This window comes from Pholcus phalangioides, unplaced genomic scaffold, assembly GCF_987345545.1.
Source record: "Pholcus phalangioides strain wild (caught in Gottingen) unplaced genomic scaffold, Ppha-v1.0 ptg000015l_1, whole genome shotgun sequence".
Classification (NCBI taxonomy): Eukaryota; Metazoa; Arthropoda; class Arachnida; order Araneae; family Pholcidae; genus Pholcus; species Pholcus phalangioides.
In genome coordinates this window covers 74126189-74145060 of record NW_028301608.1, presented here as the reverse complement: position 1 = coordinate 74145060, position 18872 = coordinate 74126189, and the positions used below count along the sequence as shown (strand labels likewise).

Below are 18872 nucleotides of genomic sequence, written 5' to 3'. Positions count from 1 at the left end.
TTTTTTTAAACCAATTTCTGTAGTATTGAATGTGTTTCCTGTAGCTCCGTAGGTTACTGTGGTCATCCGTAGAAACTACAGACAATCCGCAACAGTTGGCAACTCTGTGTGTGGGTGAGTGAACCTAAGTAATTGAATTTTAAGTTTTTGCCAAGTGAGAGCGCTTGAGAATTGTTATCTTGCCATATTTTCATAAATGTTATTGTGTGCCCTTAAGTGGAAAAATTGAGTGATAAAAAATAAAACAAGTTTAAAGTTATAGCATACAACATTATAATTTCATTATTATTATGCGACCATAAATCCATACCATATAGTGGTGCCATCGACCGGTTCGAACCTGTGATTTTATTGTGGTACCCTAGTCATATTAATATTTATTGGTATGTCAAAGGTAATTTCAAATTATGGTACAAATTTTGTCCTGATTGAAAAAAAATTAAGTTTAGGAACTCTGATATATTTTTTTTCTGTTGCTAATTCATTTTTCAACTGCCATAGCCATTTTTGTGTCTCTTCTGGCAACCATCTTAAAAAAAATTTCTTAAAGAAAAATACCACTAAATTGCTCATGTTTTTAACTCTCATAATTTTCTGTTATATTTTGTGTTGTGATACTATGATATATATACATATATATATATATATACATATACAGGGTGGGCAAAAAGGCCGTAGAAAATTTTAAAATAAATAAAACCGGAAAAATAGCTGAAATAAAAAAGTTTGCAGGGTTAGCATTGCTAGGTCACACAGGAGTTTTATAAAGAAAGGAAAAATTACTCAAAAACAGCCAATAGATGGCGCTGGTACAAGTGACTTCAGTGGACATATGCAAACGAGACGGTTATAAAAACTTGTGCTCCTAATCCACAATCAGTTCGCTATTTAAAGCGTGTATGTGAACAAAGATGCTGAGTGTGAAGGGTAAAGTTTGGTTGGTGAATTGTTTTATGTCAAGCAGGAATCAGAGACCATTGGCTTAAGTAAATTCCAAGTTTAGAAAAATGTGAGCATTGGAAAAGGGCCTTTAACAGCGACAGGCCTCATAAAACTTGTTCAGAGGTTTGAGGAAACTAGAGGATCGTGTAAGAGTGGGACGACCATGTTTAAGGAAGGCACGTTCGCCGCGCCTTGCAGCTGAAATGGATGCGTTAGCATCCAAATCAACTGCAGAGACCAGTAGTGCTCGTGAAGCTGCCAGACGCTTGGACTTATCACCATCCTTGGTGTGCAATATTCTTCACTGAATCCTCCCTGATCTATACCCACAGATTGCAGTCATGCCATGAACTTTTACCGGCGGATACGGTACAGAGGGAAGCATTTGCGAGGTGGACTTCCTTCAAAATCGAACAGAATCCCACCTGGGTCTTTAACATCTTGTGGGTGGACAGATGAAGCTCATTTTTTGCTTCATGGCGATGTTAATACCCATAATTGTCACATCTGGGCGACGTCTAATCCGCATGAACACACGCAGAAACAATTGTGTTTATAGTTCAGTAATGCGCCACCAGATGCATTTGCATTCTTTATATTTTTTCTTTTAATTTTCTCGTGGATATGTTTGGTCTTCGGAGCTGAAGCGTGTCTGTGTTGTTGTTGTTACCACCGTTTCCAGAAGTATGGCAGCTTTTTTATCTGATTAATTCGAAGTTCAATAAAGTTTTTTTTTATCATTTATACCCGGAATTCTTCTATCCTTTCACAGACACAAACAGAAAATTTTTAGGGACTCAGTTGGGATCCGAATCTGATCTTGCCTGAAAATGCTGACTCAGATGGAAATTGTCAAGCTACGAGGACGAGAAAAGGTCACTCTGACGCGCATTGCCAGTTTTGCAGCATCTGAGTCCTAATGCTAAAGGACTCTACATCAACGGAAGCAGTACTGGTGAGACTAGAACAGATTGAAGATGCCTTCAAAAGGTTCATGGAGTATGACAGATGAGTTATCGGAGATGGGAGAAGTCGAAGCAGTATTTAGACGTCAAATCGAAGATGAATTGATTCACCAATGCCAAGAACATGGTGGAGGCATCGAACTCCAACTATGCATCTCAAGTCCAGAATCCGGTCACTGTGACAAGCGGGTTCAAACTCCAGAAGCTGAACATTCCTGCATTCAATGGGGAATATATGGAATGTCAGCTTCAAAGACATGTATCTGGAAGTTGTACATAATAACGAATGTCCCATTCCGGAAGGAGCCTGGGTCACGTCTGGTTTGACCGATATATGGTCGATACATCTGCTTCTTGAAACTTGACAGTCAAGTAGCTGAGCAACTTATCGATCTGCAAACATGCAGTGAATAATTAGGATGACCAAATGAAATAGAAAAAAAAAATCAATTTCAATTGATGCATAGCACACGTTCAAATAACGAATTCATGATTTAAAATTTTCGAAGTGCATTTTTTTAGCAAGCTTGACAAAATTAACATTTTACAAAACTGATGAAATAGCTGAATAGTATGAAAAAAATAATTCTGTCTTGTAAAATATGGGTCATATGGTTACACTATGTGTAACTAACAAATATATTTTTTAGACACATTTTATCTACAAGTGAGAAATCTTGTTCTACAGAGCAAATGCTGACTTTTGAGACACCCTGTACATTGAAGAAATATTTAAAATTTCTTCCGCGGAATAGTCTCATAATAAACAAGGGTTCCACACGAGCTTTCACATTGGGAAAGCCCTGCCTTAGATAATCAAAAACCAAACTGTGTGGCTTCAGAAGATCATGGTTAATGGGAACTAAGTCACATTCAAGCTAGATAAAGGAGCACAAGTGAACATTATACCTAAGAGTGAACTGCTAAAATGGAAAATAAAGCCAACTGTAAAGAAAAGTAAACAACCAGTACTAGACTAGTGATAATGAAGTTGCACTATTGGGCAAGTGTTCATTAACTCTTGAAGAAAAGTTTCAAATTTCTTGTAACAATCCTGAGTTCCTTGTCTACATGCCTAGTAACTTGTCATACGATAGGACTAATTAAAAGATTGAATGACCTTATGGAAATAAGCAAAATTTGCATAAGAGTGATTAACCGGAAGAAGTTATGAGGGAATTCTCAGATGTTTTTTACTTGTGTGGGACGACTCAAATGCACTGTAAAAGTTAAATTGAAATAAAATTGTACACCAAATGCAGTAGCACCATGAAAAGTTACTTTGGCTGTTCATGGAAAAGTGAAAGAGGAGCTTAAATGCATGAGTGATAATGGAATAACTGAAATAATAGGACCTAATTCAGTGGGTCAGCAACATGGTTGTGGTGAATACACCCAAAAAACTATTTGTCTAGACCCAAGGCAATTAAATGATACCATGCAAAGACCTCATTATCAAATATCAGCAGCTGATAACAACACAGTTTCGGGTATGTATCATGTATTAAGCTGTATCATGCCGCTAATGCCCAGTTTGGATGTGCAATTACTTAAGCACCGAAATCTACGAATAAAATTTGCTGCTCACAGAATAATTTGAGCAAAATGACCAAAAATACCGGAAATTCTGAAAAAGCAACTGCATTCAAAATAGCGCACGCTGCAACGAAATTTTTGGATTTGTTGACTTTTGATAAGGGGGGGGGGGGTTTGAAGGTTGCTTACATCAACCGCCCCTTTTTGAAGATATGAAATATTCTAAGCTGCTGACGAAATTTTGATGACGGGGGAGGGGGTTCAGTGTTTGACCGACTTTTGCTGACAAGGGAATTGGGGTCAAAAATGGCTGAAAATCTGCTTACGTAATACTTGAATGGCCCCTAATGCGAAAAGTAGATGAGTGAAGTTTTCCTACTACACAACACAGGCCACGCTCACAGTCTCGAAATCAAGAAAACCTTTTGCCCCAAAAAAAAATCTGCAACAGGAAACAAATATTTACTATTACCATGCATAATTCAGGGAAAAGTCGTATAAATGTCGTAAACCTTGTAACTTTTGAAATGCAAAAAAACGAATAATGTGTGCTGTGTTGTTGAATGACACTGAAAACAGTGCAGCATAAACACAAAACCAATTGCATATTTTCGTTGGACACTCATTTGACATTTTTGATTGATTTTGGAAGTGACGTGTCATGCATACTGTCCCCATCGAAACTGTAAACTGAAGCCTTCCGATCGACATTTGTTTGCTGCCAATGGCACTAAAATCCCAATATTTTGTCAAAAAGAGTTTTAACCATTGACCTTTTATTATGGAAGTGCTTCAAATGGAGTTTCATAATCATCCCAGTCTCAATTCCGATTATTGGAGTTAATCTCTTGAAAAATTTTGGTTCATTAGTAGACAACAAAGAGCTGAATAACAAAAAGCTTCTGGAATGTAAAATGAATTCACATATTTTTAGTTAAATTACAAAACATTCCACAATCTGAAATTTAGTTAATTTCGAAAAGTTCTAAATATGTGGATATTTTGAAAGAATGTCCAGAAATCCCACACCAAATTTTTGCAAAGCAGTCAAACGCAACATGGTGAATTACATACAAACAAAGGGTCCACCACTGTCAGGGCTGCAACTAGATGCTTGGTCATCCGGGGCAAGCCCACATTTTGACGCCCCCTTGTAATGTTGGAGAGGTTTCTGAATGAAATTTGCGCTCCCCTCTGGTCCAGTGCCAGTGGCATGAGACCCGTCTGTTTGTCCCCTAGTTGCGGCCCTTGCCACTGTACTCTAAACCGAGGAGATTACATCCCAAGGTCCTAAAAGAAGATAAAAAAAAGTTTGAATATATTATGGAACAAGGGATATGTAGACCATCAAGATCACCTTGGCCATCACTGATCCACGCAGTTCATAAACAAGATGTCTCATGCAGGGTATGTGGAGATTATTGTTGTCTAAATGCAGTTAGTTCACCCGATAGATACCTGTCCCACATATTCATGATCTGATGAATGTGCTGCATGGCAAAAATTGGACATTCTCAGAGCATATTTTCATATTCCTGTTTCCAAACAAAAGTTACTGTGTATCGTATCAGTAGTTACCATGATTGAAGTGAAGGATCTAATGCGCGAGGAAGGCATAACAAACAGAAGTATAGAGATTTCCCTCTCCACTATTACATCCTTACTTACAGAGCCCTTAGGTCTAAGGCCCTACTCTTCGAGCACAGAAAATATGTACTGAACTTGTCGTTTAATTGAATCTCTTGCTACAAGCTTTAATTCTCTTGCAAATGAAAACCACATTTCGCTTTTGAATATTTTTTCAATTAAACAGTAATAAAACCCATGGGATATATATTAGTTTTGAAAAACTGAATCAACATTCAGATGACTTAGAGCATCAAACTTAAAAATCAGAAATTCTCCTAGAAGGCAAGCACCTTCATTATGAGCCGCCCTGATACAATCTCAGAAAGAATTTTTTTTTAAAAACCGCAGAAAAAAACTAAATATATAGTTTTCTCTCAATCTTTAAAGAGAAAAAAGTATTATGTAAATGATTATGTATGATTCAAAAAAGAAGGCTGTCTATTGCACAGTCCCATTCAGCCCAAAGGAACACAGTGTTCTTAGGGGAAGAAAATGTCTGTTCTCTGTAGTTCAATGGTAAAAAACACGCCCGAAAAGGTGAGGTTGGTGGTTTGATTCCCCGCAGAGGAATGTCACTTTTCTTTCCAATTATCTTCACTTGGTATCCAGTCGTCTGTACTTCGTATAATTAGCGGAGATGTTCATTGTTTTGTTCTATGGGATTGATGTTCAGCAACACCGGGGAAAATATGCGGCAGCTATTGCAGAGTACAAAGAAACTCAGATACACAAAAGCCAAATGCTGTACAAAATATTGTGAAGAACAGACAGAAGCATTTGGTAAAGCTTACAAATCTACTTTAAAAAAGAAAAGATTCACCATTTTGCAAAATATTTTTAGAACCCATATTTTCCATTGGTCAAGCTGCAGAGATGCAACTGAAGCAATTATTTTCCTGCAATAACGGAGAAGAGATGCTAATCAACTCCTCTGTTAATTACACAAAAATCTCAGATCATGCAATTTCATTCGCTGAAATAGAGAAAATTCTTCACGAACTTAATCCTAGAAAAGCACCAGGCATTGACTTCATCACTAATCCAATAATGAAAACGGTTTACCAAGCTGGCCCTTCACTAACTAGGGACTTCAATAAGTGTCTCAAGCTGAGAACCTTCCCTTAATTATTTTAAGATCTGTAAATTTCTTTTCTTAAAGAAAAACCGATATCCAATGGTTTTGGTAAAAGAGCCCAATTGCTCTTTCACTTGTGTGTGGAAAACTTCTGGAAAAAAATATTAATCCAGAGGCTTACTTACTTCATTGAAATGGACAATGCAGTAAATTATTATCAATACGGCTTCCGCTGTGGAAGATCTTGTGAAATGGCTCTGCTTGACTTAATGAAAATTGCACAACAATACATGCAGGAAGATTCTTGTAGCGGTGATCATGCTCAATATTACAAAAGCATTCGATTTGTTACCTCATCTATATCATAATATACTATACTATATCATAAATACGGGGGTGGGAAGTGACAAAGTCCATTTCGGAACAGCTTTGGAGCAGCAAAATTTAGGATTCGGAGCAGATATTTATAAATTGGAACAGTGAAATTAACAAGAACATTTTCATTAACCCCCCCCCCTTTTCAAAATAAAACAACTGCACTGTCTTTTGTTCTCAAACATCTTTTTATCAGCTTGATTCTTGTTTCTGGTGTTCCAGGCTTTTGACACCTTGTTTGAAAGAGCAGCTGTCAAAATGTTTCACACAAGTCTATTTAAGATGATTTTTGCTTACTGAGGGCACTATTTGCTGTCTGGAACAGCAGCCCTTCAAATGGGCTGAAAAATTTTCATAGTCTTTATACACTGGTGTAAGAAATTAAGAGAATTTGCAGACTTGGTCGATTATCTCTAGAACTACTGTACCGATTTTAATGAAATTTGATATGTACATACATTGATACAATACAGAACAAATAACCATTCAATAATTGTAATACACACGCATGATCGTGCGTAACACTCGTTGGAGTCGGAAGGTATGAAACAGCAGTTGCAGAATAAACAAAAAGATGGGTTAATAGGGGGTATGGTCCCCTCTTACAGATATACAGGTCTCGCAACGTGATTTCATACTTGAAATAAGGCAGTTTATCATTTCCTGTGGCAATTTGTCCCACTCGTTCAGCAACGCTGTTTTCATTCCCTGGATGGTTCCTGGAGGAGGGGGGGGGTTGCGACTTGCAGTTGCCCTCCCCAGAGCGTCTCAGACATGCTCTATAGGGTTAAGGTCTGGAGATCTGGCTGGCCAATCCATCCGGCGAATATCCTCACTCTCTAGAAAATCGTCAAGCCGAAGAGCTCTATGTGGCCTCGCGTTATCGTCCATTAAAATGAACTCAGGGCCAACCGCACCCCTGAAAAGGCGAACACGGGGCTCCAAGACCTCAGCCCTATACCTCACACCAGTCACAGTGCCTCTTTCAAAGACATGGAGAGGTGTACGGCCATCCAACATGATGCCTGCCCAGACCATTAAACCTCCTCTGCCATAATGGTCGATTTCGCGGACATTGGAGGGTAGGTAGCGGGTCCCTGGTTCTCTCCATATGAACGTACGGCAAGAATCTGTGCTTAGGCTGAACCGGGACTCATCAGTGAAGAGAACGGTCGCCCATTGATCCATACTCCAATCTCTACGCTCTCTGCACCATGATAAATGGATTCTCCTGTCCGTAGAAGTGAGCGGGATGCAAACAGCAGGTCTTCTTGCAAACAACCCTCTCTCATGAAGTCTTTTGGAAACAGTCACCCTTGATACACGGGTTCCTGTGGCTGCATACAAGACACGAGAGAGCTGAAAAGCTGTAGCACTCCTGTTACGCCTCGCTATAATGGACAAATGGCGATCTTCTCGGGCCATCGTGGCTCTTGGACGACCTTGCCCAGGTTTTCTCTCGATGGATCCGGTATCCTGGAACTGTTTCCATAAGTTACAGATGACACTGGGCGTTAAATTGAACACTCTACAAATCTGGACTTGAGATCTGGCCTGCTTCTAGCCTCCCCACAATTCGCCAACTCATTCCATCATCTAAACGTTGGTGGTTACTCATTTTTACTGTTACAATTTGAAATTAACAGATTGCTGCAAAATAACACCAAGAAATTCGCCGAGGTGTGCTAGCGAACGAAATGTGTCGTAACTTATGCACGCTTATAAAGCCTGTTTCTCTACTGGCTCCGCCTACACACACGTGTACACTTAAGTATTTGACGTACAAGATTTGCATTTTTGTCTAGAAGCAGTAGTTTTACATTCAGTTCAGTTCTTTTCATGAAATTCGATAAAATATGCAAATTCTTTTAATTTATTTCACCAGTGTAAGTACAAAATTTTTGATAAACAATTTTGTATTCAAGTCAATTACATAAATTCAAATCTGCAGTCTCGGGAACGGTTACAAGTATTGTATTTATTAATTTATGCTATTTTTTAATTGCGGCAAAAAAAAATGACATTTTTACTTTAAAAAAATTACATTTTTACTTTGTTGTTTTTTCAAACTACTAGCTGAACTGGAAAGAATACTTTATAGAAATGGATGTCAGAAAAGAGCATGCATTTTTTTAATACTTACATTTTTATTTCATTTCAAAACTCAGCTTTTGTATGGTAAATTTCAAAACAGGGATAAGCAAAGCCCTATATCACAAACAGGACAAAAATATCCAGTTTACACTAGTTTTGCAATCCAAACTTTACTGGATAACTAGAGCCATCTATTAGAAACACTGTGAACTAAAAAAAGACAAAACACTAGGCAAATCAGAGGATTGACGTAGGAAAATATGCTGCCCGAGCAGCATATGGGCAAATTACAAAAAGACCCTTTTGCAGCACCTGAACAGTGTTCCACAAAACTGTTAAGTGGTTAAACAGCAATATCATTCAAAACAGCTGGCTGTACTGTGTATGTATTCCTGGAAGCAGGAGTGTTGGAAGTGTTTTAGACGAAACATTAGGTGGTTGGCTTGAGTTTTGTGTAGGAGCAGGGGCGTAGCCAGAAATTTCGTTCGGGGTGGGGGGGACCACTTTCATTTCCTGGGGGGGGGGACCAAAGTGACAGAACAATGGATTTGGCCAGCTTTTTCCCTTTTTTCGGTAATTTTTTCACATTTCAGGGGGGGGGGACCAGACCCCCCAAGTCTCCCCCCCCACGCTACGCCCTTGTGTAGGAGAGTAGGATATATGATTGTAATAATAGAATTAATTCCATCAATTTTGGAGGGTGCTATAATCTGTGCCATGAAATGAAGCAGGTGCTCGCACCCACAGAACCCTGGCTTTGATGACACTGACTTAAAGTACCTATCATTCCACCAAAGTTCATTATAAGGATACTTTTTAATGCATAGAGCCATGATGTACAAACTATGAAATGTCTCCTATTCTTCAGTTAAAACACCAAAAATGTTAGAACTATTTTTGATACACATTTAAACCAAAATTATATTTCATTTGTGAATACAATGGTGAATAAATGTTAACCTAGCATTCCAATATATGTAGTTTCACAGACAAATCTCCCATGTGCCATTTTTTAACATGATTTTAATGTTAAGGCTGGTTGTCCACTGGAAGCTATAAAGAGCAAAAAAAAAAAGTCATGTGTATGTGCAAGACTGCTTACTATTATAGCCATGAACAAATAAATGAAATAGAAAAAATTATGACAAAATACAGATCAACACGTCAGGGCAATTATGACAATGTAACTTCTGAGAATATAGAGCGAAAAGTGGAAGAAGTTGCTATGAGATTATTCATGATGGTAACCAATATTTTTTCTTATTCATTGGTTTTAAGTTCAATCTGTTGGTTTTAAACAATCTGTTTTTCTGTATTTTTTCCAAAATCATCAATAACACCAAAACTTCTTTATATATGTTTCTCAACAGCCTCAGATGCACGGAAACTATATTCAGCTATGAGAAAATACATTCTCTACCCTTCCCTTCACTTTCAACTTAACCAAAAACAGACTATAAGAAAAAAACCTTTTTTGATATTAAATGTACAGATGAAAAACCATAGATACAACTTGATTGGTATGGGGGAGGGGGGATAAAACTTTTTCAAGAGTTTAAAGTAAGTAAATTACTTGTGTCAAAGGAACATAAGTTGCTGTAGTCTGCACAGCTCTTGTGTTGGTGCCATGAGACATTTCAGTAAGAGCAAAACATCCTATAGCCTGCAGCAGTAAATTGATAGACAAAAACATAAGAATATTGAATGGTATTAAATAGATTTAAATGGATCTAGATATTGATCACAGCAATTTTTATTATCACTAGAATTACTCAAGTAAATTCATTCGATGAGTAAATTTGTTCTAGATAGGATACACCAGAGCAATTTTGTGAAGTAAAATACAGTTGACGCTTGTTTTTACAAACCGGTATGGACTTGATAATTAGTTTGTACAATCGAAAGTTCATAAATGGGGGAATGATGAAAAAAGTGAAAAAAATAAGAAATGAGTTAGTTTTCCATATTTATTGGACAACTAACAGAAAAAACAAAAACAAAAAAACCATTCATTTTTCTTTGCTTCATCGCAGAATTTTGTTAGATATAAGATTCCATGGAATTAATGTAGGATAAAATTTTGTGCAAATCCTGATTCTATGAAACATTTTTTGAATAGTGGAATGCTGTTGGAATCATTTGTCGCAGAAACAATCTTTTGCTGATTAGAGAACTCAATGTAAGTTTTGGAATCTGATACTTTAAAAAGCAATTTCTGTTTTTGTAGGATTTCGCACATCAATTTATTTATCTTTTTTATCCAAAGTCAAGCACAATCTTTTCCATTTTGCTGACATAGTGATTTGTGAAGAGGAAAGTAAGCAAACAGCAGTTGGCCAAAGTAGAGTTCAATTGACTCGGAAAAGGCCTTATGAACAAGTTAATGCATCAATTCTCAAACTTTTTTTTGACTAGCAGAGCCATTTTTTATCAATAATTTTTGTGGCAAAGTCCCGTAGGTCACTTCTTTTTTGAATTTATTAGTTGAATTTCCTCATTTATTTTATTTTCCTTGAGCATTGATGGAGCTCCTAGAAAGGCACGCAGAGATCTTAGAGCTATGCTGAGAACCACTGAGTAATTTATCATACCATTTCTCACATCACCAGTTCAACCTATAATAATGCATGAAAATAAAGTCAGTCATAGCCAGCCTGCCAACAATTTAATCGAGTTCCTGCTAGGTGTTCACAAAACACCTGCTTTTGGTCATGACAAATTGGTGAACTCTCTAACCCCCCTCCTATGCCTTCTGTTAGAACACATAGAACGTCTCAATTGAAGTTTACTTTCTACTACAACAAAATCAGAGGCACCTGGAAGAATAAAATAACAAGAAATAAAATAGCAGAAAAACAAAGTTTGTTGGATTTTCCTTTTATTGGAGCAAGAACCATCTAAGTCAAGCTGCTCCAAATGAAGTTCGTAAAATAGTTAAATAAAAGAGTTAATAGAAATGAGAGTTTGTAAAATAGAGCAGATTTTAATATTTGCTCTATGGGGGATGAAGGAGCAATTCGTAAAAAGGGATGTTTGCAAATCGGAGGTTTGTAAAATCAAGCGTAGACTGTAGCATAATTACACCATAACAAAGTCATACTACATCAATGTGCACATGGAAATAAAAAATTTTTCACCATTTTGAAAGAGGAGGGGGGACAACACACAAAAAAAAACAAGTATTTGATGAGACAAAAATTAGCCTGTTTCCAGAGATTTCAATATATATTGCACAGATGGAAAAACGGGCGATAGTAATTAATTTATGTTGCATGCATTCAATACCATGCCGAGTCACATGAATTGAAGAAAAACAAAAGAAAACTACAATATCATTTACCTCAAAGTTGTTAACTTTGTTTATCAACTGCATATTGCGCTTTGTACCAGACAATCGCAAAACAATGACAAAATACTGCAAAGAAAAAAAACAAATTATAATTTCCATATGAAAAATTTTCCGTGACAGCTAGTTTGAATTGAATAGTTTGAAATGAAATTCAAAACGTTCACTACAACCATAAATTTGCACCCTAAACAACATTCTTTAACCGGTGTCGACCCACAAAACATTCATGAATTTATTAACTGCTACGCAATTTAAGATTTATTTTAATTATTATACTATCTTCATACTTGTTCTTATTTCTGTCTTAGCTGTCAGCAGGTTTGTAAATTATTTCTCCATATTTATTTTTTGTCGCCCATTAATTATTTTATGCTATTTCATTTTTTGGTTGATATGCTAATTATTTAGTGTATTAATTCATTTTTATCCATCCTCTAATTATTTAGTGTATTAATTCATTTTTATCCATCCTCTAATTATTTAGTGTATTAATTCATTTTTATCCATCCTCTAATTATTTAGCATATTTTATATATTTTTGCAGATCTACAAATTTTTTCTTCTATATATCTACTTTTTTGGTTGGCCGACAAACTACTTCACCTATTTATTTTTTTCCCTGTCTGCAAAGTATTTCTCCTATTCACAGTGTCAATCTTTTGTCAACCCTCAAATTATTCCTCCCATTCATTTTTTATTCTTCGCCAGTTCACAAAATTTTTCAACTATTTTCACTGATCAACAATTATTAAAAGGTTGAAGAACACTGATCTAGAACTTTTCCTCCCTATTTCCAACTACTGATCACAAACAGGGTTACTATCAGTTAGTGAGGGAGTGAGTGATTGAGTTACTGAGTCAATAAGTGAGTCAGTCAGTCCATGAGCGAGATAGCTATTCAGCCCATGAGAGAGTGAGTGATTGAGTATGTGAGTTACTTACTTTGTAATTATTTTATTATTAGATTTTACCATTCTATTTCATTTTATATGAATCATTAATATAAACTATAAATATGCCCCAAGGACCGATCCTTGTGGGACTCCTTTCATTACATTTTGAAATGTGCTGATTTTACCATTTATTATGGCAACTTGTTTCCTGTTGTAGCCATTGGCATACGCAAAGGGGGAGGGCAGCCAAGATTATACAAATACAACGGCACAACAGGCAAATTGCCCAACGAGGTGGCTGACTTAAGAACATCATGGATCCCCGAGCCATTTTTTGGAGGCCCTACCTACTACTACTACACCACACATGCACCCCGCGGAACCCCCCCCCCCCAACGAATCGGTACATGCGGGAATGTGCGTGTACGTATAGGGAAACCTGACGTGAGGTTTTGTTGTTTCTCTGTAATGCTTGTTATGTGTAGTGCTGCCATCTGCCACCGTTTTTCCAACTATGAGTGAAGTGTTATGATTGGATGATTTATTGTTGTAGGACGCTCTCTGTGGCGAGACTTTTTAACGGGGAGATCGGCTCGCATTTGTGCCTTGAAGTTGGGAACCACAGAAAACCAACTTCAGCCGACCGATTATAGTGTTATTTTACAGGAAAAAACTTAACATCCCCCCTCCCTCAGAAAGGAATAAAAATCTGAAACCCCCTTCAAGAAAATTTTGCGTACTTTTATGGTTGTAGTAATAAGTTTTAAACCCATATAGTACATTACCTCTTATGCCTGCTGAGAAGTGTTCATTTGTTAGAATATTTAAATCAACATAATCGAATGTTTGTTTTAAGTCTAAGAAAACTTCGTCAAATGTCAAAATTCAACCCCTCCTGGGGGGGGGGGTTAAAAGTTATATGGAGCAATTATCACTTAGCCGAAAGAAAGCTACTTTTACTAATGGTTTTGAAAACATGAAATAAACACAGTACTATTCCTAATTGCTGAAGGTTGGAAAATAATGGATATTTCAGTTACGAAAACTTATTATTTATGGCTATAAGATTTTTCATTACTATAGGTTCAATAGAATTTGTGTACAACACCAGAAAGGAAAAATTTAACTATGAAAAAGGGGAGATGAAAAACCTTTATTATGGAATAATAAATGATTCAAATGACAAAAAATTGTTGGACAAATGAAAACAAGATAATAAAATGATAAAGTAAAAAAATAAAATAAAAGATTTGTAGTTACAAAATGTAGTTACTTTAAAAAGTGTTACTCTTAAAAGAACTTTTTTAACAATGAGATCTTTCAATGAAAAAAATTAGCAAATGAAACAATGTATAGAAAAGGTTGTAGAAAACAATGTATATTTGATACAAGATTTATCGAAAGACTGGTTATTTGTGGAGATGAAGATTACAAGGAAGAAAATTCATCACTGCCCCCACGGGGACTCAAACCCCGGTCTCTCGCTTGCCGGACAAGTGCTCTACCATCTAAGCCAGCGGTTCCCAACCGGGGGTACGCGAGAGGCTGTGGTAGGTGGGTACGCGAAAATAAAATGGTAATGGCGGCCATCCATCTAAAAAACCAACAAAATGATTGAAAAACATTAAAACAAATTTTTAAAAGTAGGTAGAGGTTTTCTACTAATATTGTCAGTTGTAATATATTGATTTCCCTATCAATAAAATCTTCTATAACAGAGGGGTTGCGTCCGATGGAAGGTTCGGCCTTCCCTTGTCCCGCCCAACCTATGATCCGGATTCGCGTACTCCTTCTTCTCGGCTAACTTTTCTTCGGTGTTTTGGATTTGATTGTTAACGCATGCCAGGCTGAGCATATAAACGAAGAATTAATTCATGCTGTGTTTAACTTCTGTTGTGGGCGTTTTATTCCCTCAATTTGCTATGTCAACTTTTCTACCAAGCACCTACTACTCACGTGATTTGCGCTATGGATCAGTGGCTAAAAACTGGATCTGTGTGGAAGCGTACTGAAACACCAAAATGAAATACCGTGGATCTGAAAACGTTAAAGCATATTTTGAATCTTCCAAAAGTGATTCTGCCAAAGCTACCGAAACCTCCAACTACATTAGCTGTCGTATTGCGAGACGAGGAAAAAAATCACACTATTGGTGAAAATATGCCGTCAGATGCATGTTTGCAGAGGAAAGTGCTCTTATAATGAGTTAAATATCTCTTAAATAATACGGTATCTCGAAGAATACAGGACATGTCAGACGATGTTGAGAGAACAGTCATAAGTTACGTCAAAGGTTGTGAATTTTTTGTCTATCCAAGTCGACAAAAGTACCGACATTGCGCAGTATCCTGAGTTACTTGTAATTACAGAGTACTTGAAAGACAGAATTCGAAGGATATTTTTTGTATGTGTCACCCATTGAAGGTGTTGTACGACTGTTTTGAAGACTTATTTGAAGCAATTAATCATTATTTCCTTGGAAAAAGAATTCAATGGTGAAAATCCATTGGGCTCACCACAGATGGAGGAAAATCCACGGAAGGTTGCTACTCCGGCCTTCGTGCACACATGGCAGAATTTGCTCCTAAAATGAAATGGACTCGCTGCTACATTCCCAGACAGATCTCTGCATCGAAACCGTTGTCTCCAAATTTGCGAAATGTTCTTGATGAAGCAGTCACCTTTGTCAAGGTGAATCGTACCAACTCCAGGTTGTTTAAATTATTGTGTGAAGACATGGACAGCCTTCACAACGCTTTGCTTTTGCACACCGAAGTTAGGTGGTTGTCCGGGGGTAAAGTCCTGACGTGGCTGCTTGAACTTCGGCACGAGGTAGTCCTTATTTTGGGAAGTGTTTGAAACACTTCACGATTTCTTGTCACAAGCCGAGCTAAATTTAACAGTCAGCCACTTGGAAGGATTAAAATCCTCGTTTGCTGCCTGGCAGTCGAGCGGTTAGGGAATTAGCTTCTCACTGTCCAGGTCTGGGTTTGAATCCCGGTTTGGGCATGGATGTCGACTAACACTAACAAATTCCCTGGACAGATCGTGCTGATTCCTTGGGAATATGTGAAGATCACGTTATTATTAAAATATTTTTCAGACCCGGAAATGGGTGATTGGTGGATATCTAATCCTTTCAAAGCATTTTGAACCGGCTTTTGATTGTCGATTCCAGAAAAGGAGAAATTGCTAGAGCTCACATCAGATCCTCTTCAATGATGGAATGGTGAAACTAGTCAGTTTTTGTGCTTGCCGCGGTGATGAATACGTTGAACTTTCTAGAAAAGCCATAATGTTATTGTTGCCGTTTGTTAGCACGGAGCTGGTTGAACGGACGTTTTCTTCGTATACTTACATAAAAAATAAATATAGAAGCAAACTGAACGCAGCTCCGGATTTGAGTTTGTATTAATCCTCTTTTGAGCTTAATTTTTCAAAACTTTGTAATTCAATACAGTCCCAAACATCACGTTACTTTTTTTTCCCAATCTTTGTGTTAATTTGTTTGCTTACTTGAACAATAAAAAAATCTGAATAATGAAAAAATAGACCATTTAATTTAATTCAACATGTACCTTTTTTTGAATTTTTTCAAAAACTGTAATGGGTGAAACAGATTGGAGGGGGGGGGGGGGAGTCTGGAGGATTTGGGGTTGGGGGTACGCGGAAAGGAACCGAGCCAGCTGGGGGTACGCGGACTGGGAAATGTTGGAAACCACTGATCTAAGCTATGGAAGCAGATAGAATATTTCAACCTTGGAGCGTATCCAAGGTTACGCTCCAAGGTTGAAATATTCCATCTGCTTCCATAGCTTAAATGTAGAGCGCTCGTCCGGCAAGCGAGAGACCGGGGGTTCGAGTCCCCGTGGGGGCAGTGATGAATTTTCTTCCTTGTAATCTTCATCTCCACAAATAACCAGTCTTTCGATAAATCTTGTATTGACAAGTGAAGAGGACATTTCTATATAAATGTATATTTGATTGATAATTATAAGCAGAAAGAGAATGTTACAGTTTTAGTTGACAACTGATTATTCAATTAGATAATAAAGCTATAAAAAAATTGACACAAAATTTTTTATATCTTAAAATTACAGCAATTAAAGCAGCTTTGTCTGTTAGTTTAAATCTATATATATATATAATTGATTTTCTGTCTGTGTGTTCTCTATACAAATCTACAATTTTAGACCAATCATCGCCAAATTTTGCATATATACCAAATGGGACCCTACTTGAATGATAGGCTACTTTAAAATTTCATCAGAGCAGCGCAAATGCCCTAAATGGGCAAAAAAACGTAGGGCAACAATGGTTTTTGGGTCTTAACAATCACTTTCCGAACGTTTACTTTGGTTACCGTCGTTCCCTAGCAATGCGTTTCAGACGTGCCTTTACAATAGTTTGTCATTTCTTCAACGCTGCCAATGTATGTATAATATTTATGCCTTTATAATAGTTTGTCATATTTTCAATACTCCCAGTAATGAGGTTTTTTGAATCACGTCATAATCATCATCAGTATTGCTTAGAGGGTCAGGAAAAGGGTGATCCTCATAGAAGTCAGTGTTAAAATTGCCGATTTTAATGTAGAAATGCGGAAATTCGGTGGGGGTTTTTTCTGTCACATCAATAATTTTAAAAATCATATTAAATACTCAATTTTTGAAATATTGAGTTCGCTTTGAGAGATATACGAAGCCCAAAAAATTAAATATGAAGTAAGCCAGACCTACTTTTGAGTTTGATATCCATGTAATAACATTGATTTAAATTTTTTATTTATATCTTCTCAAGCATGAAAACTAATGTCTCCGTACTGTCTTTTAATATTCAACTGCATAAATTCACATATAGTTTAGGTTGTTTTAAAATTAATTATGGGCCCGTAAAAAGAAAAAATTCCACAGCTTTAATTAAGCATTTTTTGAAGCAGAAACAGGCAGAGATAGATAACTTGAAGTTCAAAGGGGGAATTGAAATACCTAACACCCTTTAAAAAGAGAAATATATATTTATTTATTTTTACGTTTCTTTAAATCTAGATTTGTTTGTTTCATGATTCGCGCAGTAAATCGCCATATTGGTGAACTTAGACAGGGTTTGCATGTCCCTCAAAGAAAGAAAGAGATATCGCGTGATCCAAAAAAACCTCATTGAAGAATACCCGGGCAACGCCGGGTATTATAGCTAGTTGACTCATAAAAGTATCACTGTAGCAAGCACATCTTTGAAATGGCAATGTCCAGAAAGAGCATGCATTAAGATGAGACTGTGCCCCGTAAAATTAGTTATATCAGGGTTTGATACACCTTGGCAAGAAATAAATTAGTTATATTGATACCTGAAATTTTTCATGTGTGATCACTAAATATTAGGGTCTAAGACAGGGGTTCTCAAAGTGTGTGCCATGGCACCCTGGTGTGCCTTGACTTCCTCACAGGGGTGCCACAAAATATTTCGTAATGTTCATAATTTTTTTCCTATTTTTAGTTCAATTTCATAGGTCAAGATATTAAGCTTAGCCAGTGCAAACTGATAAGTGGTTTGGACAAGCTCCGCTAGATGTCACACTTTTTTATGTACATATATGAATGTGTGATTCAGAGTTTTCAAGTTTAGCTGCATTCCTGCCAAATTAGGCTTGTTTGTAAAGCATTCAGCATTAAATGTTTACCTTCAGGGAAGATGGTTTATTTTGTCAAGAGTGCCCATGCCGAATTGTCCCTATTCTTTTTTTTTGCTTGAAGAGCAAAGAATTTTTTGTCAGGGTGGGTCCTCGCTTAAGACAGCCCACAAGAGAACATCAAGTATCTAGCCAAAACGTCCACCTTTTTCGTCTTTCCCATTAATTTTCCCAGAAATCAATTTATTTATTCAATTAAAAAAAAGTTTAATCCCCTTTCCTTATTGGGGGGGGGGGGGGGAAGTGTTTAAAAACCCACTCGTTTGTATGCTAGATTTTTGTTAAATGTGTAGTTTTTGTACATCATTTTTTTAGATGGCAGCAC

General features: G+C 36.9%; 1 protein-coding gene across 5 annotated transcripts in view; it reads right to left on the bottom strand.

Annotated features, from left to right (window-relative positions):
• The window catches only part of LOC149076666 (peroxisomal acyl-coenzyme A oxidase 3-like), a 390438-nt gene that overhangs the window by 290962 nt on the left and 80604 nt on the right, over positions 1 to 18872 (bottom strand). For all 5 annotated transcript variants that reach the window (XR_016194088.1, XR_016194089.1, XM_089244296.1 and 2 more), the window contains 2 exons: positions 11957 to 12031; positions 10190 to 10279 (listed from right to left, as the gene is read on the bottom strand). Coding sequence is in view for 3 of the 5 variants with exons in the window: in XM_089244296.1 (XP_089100422.1) it covers positions 10190 to 10279; positions 11957 to 12031 (165 nt within the window). In the remaining 2 variants the exon portion in view is untranslated. The remainder of the gene's footprint in view (positions 1 to 10189; positions 10280 to 11956; positions 12032 to 18872) is intronic.